A 7,270-nucleotide genomic window follows, 5' to 3' on the forward strand; every position below is an offset into this window, starting at 1 on the left:
AGTTTGTTCAACTGAGTTTCAGACACTGGGACATATATAAACACACAGTCATGTGTTCAAGGTCCAGTGTGATGGAAAGAAACACAGAGTGGGACCCAAGACCACTGGGTTAAAGTCTGAACTGCCAGTCCTCAAGAAGGTTTCTTCCCCAGTCTGAACGCCCATGTTGCCATATAAACTCTGTGTACTCTGAGCCCATCAGCGTTGACGGTCATGCTAAAAGTTTTCATGAATTCACCCAAGGACGTCACTGTCACTCTCCACCCTTCTCTCCCTGAAGCACATGTGTTCACACTGTCCTATGGCAGCCAAGGCCTAATTTACAGCAAAGCAAGGATGTGAGAAACAGATTTTGCTTGCCAGAGGCCATTGCAAACCTGCCGAACTTGCTAGAAATTAAAATTACAGAATACTCTTGCAGCCTGAGGGCCCAGTTCAGGAAACCTATCAAGCTGTGGGTCACACCAAAGCCTACAGAGCGGTGCTATCTCAGTTGGTGTCACTGACCCCCCGAAACAGCAAATCCGGCTGGCCCTGACCGGACTTGAGCCTCTGTAACACAGCTGAAGCGAATCCACCTCTCTCCCTGACCCACTGCCTTCTCAGGAACTTGGTACGTTCTGAGGGCAGATAATACATCTCTGTCTGCCCTGATTATTAAATATATTTCATCAGATTCAAGCTGGTAAAAGGCTGGGGATGGGGGAGGGAAGCAAGTGGAAAGAGGAAGAAGATTCAGATCACAGACCACCGAACACGCCCCTAACTGCGACCCTCATTTACAACATCCCAGGAAGCTGGACCATCAGCAGGATGGGGCCTGGAGTGTGACTACTCTGATACTTTATTTGGTGCTAAGGACCTGGTGCCCAATTGAGAAAGGCACATATGTATTTTTAAACCTAGCTTTGTTGGAAGATATCACATTCGCCATCTTGTCCACCCCAGAATTTCTCTCTCTGACCCATAAGGAAAAGAACACTGGAACTGATTTTAATGAGTAGTCTGTGGACAGAAATCCCTACAGAAGACCCAGATTACTACTACTTGTATGTTTTTTTCTCCCTATTAATAACTGGCATCAACCTTCAGAATTAAGCCGGAAACCAAAAAGGGCAGAGAGTCTCATTGTCTCCTAGGACTTCGGTTCTGTGTCCAAATGCCTGCCAGATAGCTGTATAGTCTCTGCTTCCAGGCTTTCTTCAATATGGATCCTATAATCATTAGAGGTCAGGATGCTGAGTTCTGGACAGCTTCCTGGGAACCAGCCCCCTAGTATTTGCACCTTGCACAGAAAAAAGCACATTCCTCATTCCCTGTTGACATGTGAAGCAAGTTCCTCCGGCCCTTTATGAACTGTCCTTGTTAGGCTAAATTCTCTGCTTCTAGCAACCTTTCTGATTTGGTGCCTGGGTCCTAATTCCTTCCAGAGGCTTTTCCCTTTTGGTATCCATTTTTGTCTCTGTTTTCATGAATCTTTGCAGACCAGGCCAATCAGCTTCCTGCAAAGAGCATCCTTTTGGGGCAGAACTTCAGGACACTTGCCAGATGTACTCATACAGGTACATTCAGACATACTGACAGACAGGCTTTCCTTTCTACGTACCCTCCCCCAAATAGAGAGTACACTCCTCAGCTATGCCATTTCTATACCAAGGCAGCTTAGTAAGACATGTTGACAACGAGGGCTTCCTCAATTTTATCTTTTTCCCCCTTTTGCTGAATCAAGGCTGGTGGTAAACAGCCCAGTCCAGCTACTGTCAGGTCCAGGAAGAAGGATGCCATTTCCCTACCTGTGGGCATGAAAGCTAAATCCACAAGCGGACTCCAGGGCTGCCTGGGGGCAAATGAGGACTGAGTGATGTGCAAGTTCACCTCTGAAGCCCTGCACTGGCACTTGCTCCTGTTTAAATTCTTTTCTTTTCAATCAGTCCTTCCCAACACCCTGTGTTACCAGCAAAAGAAAGGAGACAGTGAGAAGCCAGATGAGCTAGTCAGAGTAACAGAGTGCATCAGGGCACTTCAAGTTCATAGCGTCTCTACACTGAAGGATTATTTTAGGCCTTCTCTACCCACTCATATTACCACACAAAGCACTGAAGCTCTGGGGATAAATGACTTGTTCAAGGTCACAGTGGGCCACAGCTGAGATTTCCAGATCTTAACCAACACTAAGCTCCCAAGCTGCACAGAAGCTTCCAACTTCTCCTCCAACCTCTCCCCCCACAAAGGCCTCATGCATTTTTTCCCCCCTTTCTGGAAGTTTCCCCAGGCTTCTCTGAATCTACAGAGATGTGTTCCCTCCCTGATGTTATAGAACGTGTAATCTCCGTCACTCATTGTCACCATTAAATAGAATGCCCTCTGATATCCCATGAATCATGGAACTTTGAGCTGGCAGGGTCAACAAAGGTCATGCCTTACTTTCAAACTCTCATACTTTGGCACCCTAGTGTAGCTGAAGTTCCTCTGAGAAATGTTGCTGTCATGTTGATGATTGGTGTATTTCTCTCCAAGACCCTGCCCCAGGCCCTCCGTAAATGTAACCAACCCCTGAACACATCTTTGCCAATACACAACTACCAAGAAGGTAGGTGTCTGGTAGAATGAGATTCTGGTGCCAGGTCTGCCATTTACCCGCACTGCGACCTTGGACTAGATACCTGACCTCTCCAAAAATGCTTCCTAGTCCGTGAAATGGTAATAACTGCAATGCCGACTTCATATGTTTTATGTGGATTAAAAATAAACAGTAAACGTGAAGTTCTTAGCACCTCATTAAGGATTCAATAACTATTTGCCATTTCTTGATCACTTTCAAGGAAATTCACTTTGTCAGTGCCAGTGACTTATATAATCAGATTCTAAAGAAGAGGCCCAGACACTGAAAACTGGGGGGAAACTTCAAGTCTGAGGCAAACTTCCATCTATATAAAGCAGACTAGAACATGATGGGAGAGAAGAGCTATGGAGAGGCATTACCGATAATAGAGCCAATAACTGGAACAAGAGAAGCAGAACGGAGGGAGACAGGGCCAGATATGCAGGGGGCTTTGGTGACTGGGGATGGTAGGCAATGTATGCACCCTGAAGTCCACCAACCAACAGTAAAATGGGAACTGCACCTTTTATTTGTTTGTTCGCCCCCTTTAACGCCAAGGACATTTTCCCACCACCAACTCTGAGCCCACAACCCAAAGCATGGCCCGAGGGCTTCTGCGGACACTATCACCCCCTAGTGGTGGCTCCACACACCCCACTATTGGCAGGATTTGGCATTTGCGGACTGCGTAGGCAATTGTGGCGTATATCGTCTCCAAATCCCTTGAACTGTCCAGGAAGTGGTGAAAGACTCGCCCCGCACACCAGAGACAAAACACTAAGCAAGGATGTTTGAAAGGTCTGGGGATGAAATGATGGGATGGAGCTACCTTGGGACCTTAGGGAAGATAAGGCCATAAATGACTCAGTGCCCCCCACCCCCAGACACACACACACATACACACACACCGGCCCTCGTTTCCAGCCAGCCTGGCCCTCCCAGAGCTCATTGTGCACTCCATGTTTACATGCAAACAGTGGAAGACCAACACAAATAAAAAACCCACGTCTCCCTACACAGCTCCTGCTACACTCGGCCATCTGGTGACTACCTCGCTAGCCAAATCCCCCGGAGGGAGCGCCTGAGCTGCCAGTCCAGGGCGCTGGGGGGAGAAGAAGGAGGCAAGACACAATTCCCCACATGCATCCTAAGGGCTCAGAGCTGCCGGGAAGGACAGCACCCCCCCACTCCTCACCAGGCAGTCCCCAGCCGCCAGGCTCAGCTGCCTTGCGTCAGAGAAGGCGGAAGTCTCCAAGCGGAGGGCGCCTGGAGACTCTCCAGCCGATGCTGGGGTCCTGGGGGATTCAAGACTTCCAGCTCCCCACGCAGCTCTTCACTCAGCTTGCCCCAGCTCCCAAGCACCCACTCCCTCTTGAAAGCCTAAGTTTCAAAAGGCAGAGATTGCCAGCTTCAGGAATTCTTCGGGGACTCCGATAGCTGGCTGGACCGGGTCCTCCACATCCTTGGGGAACTGGAATGCCCTGGGGTCTTCGCTTCCAAGTCATGCCATACCCTAGAATGTCCCCCTCTACGCACTTACTTGAACAGCCATTTAGGAAGCCTCCCACTCATGACCTCTCAGGACACCCTAGAGTAGAGAGATCACGAGGATGGAAGAAATGTGAAACAGTAAGTGATGCTGAAGGCACACCCTTCGGGTCGCTAGAAGGACCCTTCCCTGCGAGGAGGCGGCACGAGTCAGCCCTGAGCCCTGGGTTAGCTTTTCGCCCGAAGAACCCCTATCTCCACCCTCACCCCTTCCTTTGAAATGGACAGGCCCACAGGTGCACGTGGGAAGAGCTATTGGTGTGTGTGCATGTGTGTGTCGGTGCGTGTGTGTATGCTTGAGTGAGTGTGTGTGTGTGTGTGTGTGTGTGTGTGTGTGTGTCGCACGCTAGACGCGCCGCCGCGGGAAGTCCCCAGGGAACCTGCAAGGCGCACTCCCGCCGCGCCTCCCAGAAAGCTCAGCAAAGCTCAGGTTACAGCCAGCTGGGGAGAGCCCCGGGGCCAGACGCCCGAGGCTGGAGCACCGACCGCGAGCGGGCCTGGCACTCCCTCAAATCTCCAGAGGCGGCCAGCGTGAAAGGGAAGGGGGGCGGGGGTCACAAAAACATATTTTAAAATATTATGGCTCCCAGGAGAGAGCATTCTAGTCTCCGGATTCGTCTTTAGGGCTTCTCGGGCAAGCGAAGAGTTAACCTCGGAGGTTCAAGCCGGGATCCCGAAAGCGCTTCACCGGCGAGACGCCAGGGCCGAGCCGGATCCCGAGAAGGCACGGATCCGGGGAAGAAGGGCTCGGGAGTCTCCCGGCGAGCCCCCGGCGCCTTCCAGGCGCTGTCGTTGGCCAGACTCCGACAGCCAATCGCGCCCCGCGCCCCCGAAAGGGGAGGAGAGCGAGCGATCCGCGAGCGCGGGAGAGCTAAGGGGGAACGTTTTTGTAAACGCTCTCCGAGATAATTAAGCTATCAATTACCCGGGTGGGAAATCAGCCGCGCTTCCCACAGCTCCTCGGAAGGGCCGACTCCTCCGGGATTGGCGCTGGGAACCAGCAGGCAGCGAGCTGCTGGCGAACTTTCGGATTAACTTTTCCATTTGAGCCCCCACCCCACCCCCACCCTTTTCCCCTTCCCTGCCGTTTTCTGGCCTTTGAGTTGTTATTATTGGTCCAGCGAGTGCGTCGTGAGGACCAACCTGCTGTCCCCTGGAAGGGGGATAGAAATCCGACTGCGACAAGGACGGTGGGGGGAGAATCAGAGAACCTGGAAGTGGCGACCTCAGAAATCACTCAACCCTCCCCTGCCCCATTTCACAGATGGCCAAAACTGAGGCGCGGGGAGGGGAAGCGACTTGGCCAAGGTCACACAACCCACACGGAGACCGAGTTTACGCGGGCTGGGTGATCCCACATGGAGCTTCTCTGCTCCGATTCTCGAGAAAATCTATCTGGAAGAGCCTTGCCTCCAACTCCGGGGTGAGAGTGAGGGGGCGGTAACCGCGAGCGGCCAGGGACAGTGCCCCGAGGAGCCGCGAGCGGCTGGACGACCCGGGTCCCCAGCTCCAACACACTCCGCCATCTGGGTTCTCCGGCGTCGGGGATGGCTCGCGGCAGAGCTCGACGCCTGGGCTGAGAGAGCGGGGGACACAGGTCCCCACTGCGGGAGTGTCGGCACGCCCCCGAGCTCCCGCCACGCGCTCTCGGGGACCTCCTGCCCGTCCTGCTCTCCAACCACCTGTACGTCCTCCGGGCCCCGCGGCCGCTCTCTCCCAACCCCGCTCGGGGCAGCCCGGGGCGGGGATCCCCAGGGCGCCCCCACCCGTCCGGCTTCACTTAGGGGCTCGGGGCTCCTCGGGATCCCGCGCGTGCCGGCGCCCAGCCTTACCCAGGGTGAAGAAGGGCAGCTCGGTGTTGTCCAGGTCGTCTTGCACGGCGATGCGCCCCGGCAGCTCGTTACGCACAAAGAGCAGGAGGCGCGACTCGGCGGCGGTGCCCGCGGAGCCCGCGGAGCCCGAGGACGCGGCGGCGGCGGCGGCGGCCCCGGTCCCGGTCCCGGCCCCGGCCCCGGCGCGGGCGCCGCTCCAGCCGATGTCGCTCTCCCGCAGGGCGGGCAGCGTGGACACCGTGACGGTCTTGAGCCGGCACGGGCTGTCGGGCTCCCGCGAGGCGGCGGCGGTGGCGCCGGCCAGCAGCGGCCGCGGCGGCAGCAGGAACAGGAACAGCAGCAGCAGCGGCGGCGGCGGCGCCGGGTGGAAGCCGAGCCTCAGCCGCCCCCGGAGCCCCGAGCCGGGGCCGGGGCTGCGCCGGGCGCCGGCGGCCGCCATGGCGGGAGGGGCTGCGGTGCTGCGAGCGGCGGCGGCGGCGGCGGCGGCGAAGAAGGAGGAAGCGGAGGAAGCGGCGGCGGCGGCGGCGGACGCCGGAGCTAACCAGGACGCCGGAGCTAAGGAGCCGTGGGAGCCGCGCGCCAGCAGCCCCCAGCTCCCGGCTCCGCCTCCCGATCGGCCCTGGACCGCCCCCCCGCGCCGCCTCCCCGGGCCCCGCCGCCCGCCATCCCCCCCCTTCCTGGCTCCCCCCAGCAGACCCCGAGCGTTCCGGAGGCCCCGCCCGGCCTCGTGCAAATCCCAGTCGCCCCCTCTCCTTTCCCAGGATCCCCCAATGCCACCCTCAGGATGGTCTTTAGCCACACCACCCCTCTCCAGATTCTTGACACTTAAGGACCCCTCGCGCCTCCTCTAATTCCTCCCGGCTCAGCCCAGCTCGCCCAGCTTCACCCCCACCCCTGGCTCGACCCTCGGGCTGCACCTGGGGGCGCGCCTCGGCCCAGCCTGGCTCCAAGCCCCGCCCTCTAGGGGGTAAGGGGGCGCCTCTTGATGGCCAAGACTTAACTTTGTCCCCCCAGGAGCCCAGTAACAAGTCCTGGACCCTCTTCTAGTCCCTGAAATAATTGAGCCCCCCTCCTCACCCTCTTTCCCGCAACTCGCGTATTCAGTCTCCAGACACCAGGATCCCACCTCTCTCCTCCTCCCAGGCCTCCGGGGTTGCATTAAATGCTTACAGACGGAGGGGTGTCATACCCCACCCTCTAGCCCCCAAATTGACTCCGGCCTGGAAGCTCTGGCCCCCTAAGCTGCCGCCCGCCCTGCAAGCCCGCCCACTCTCGCGCTTGTGTTTTG

General features: G+C 56.6%; 1 protein-coding gene across 4 annotated transcripts in view; it reads right to left on the bottom strand.

The window, feature by feature from the left end:
• Window positions 1–6,607, bottom strand: part of ASTN2 (astrotactin 2) — an 876,482-nt gene extending 869,875 nt beyond the window's left edge. For all 4 annotated transcript variants that reach the window (XM_078436555.2, XM_078436553.2, XM_078436554.2 and 1 more), the window contains exon 1: window positions 5,983–6,607. In XM_078436555.2, the coding sequence (XP_078292681.2) occupies window positions 5,983–6,421 (439 nt within the window). In that variant the 5' untranslated portion in view covers window positions 6,422–6,607. The remainder of the gene's footprint in view (window positions 1–5,982) is intronic.
• Between the last annotated feature and the right edge of the window lie 663 nt (window positions 6,608–7,270).

The sequence above is a fragment of the Panthera onca genome, chromosome D4 (assembly GCF_046562875.1).
Source record: "Panthera onca isolate mPanOnc1 chromosome D4, mPanOnc1 haplotype 2, whole genome shotgun sequence".
Taxonomy (NCBI): domain Eukaryota; kingdom Metazoa; phylum Chordata; class Mammalia; order Carnivora; family Felidae; genus Panthera; species Panthera onca.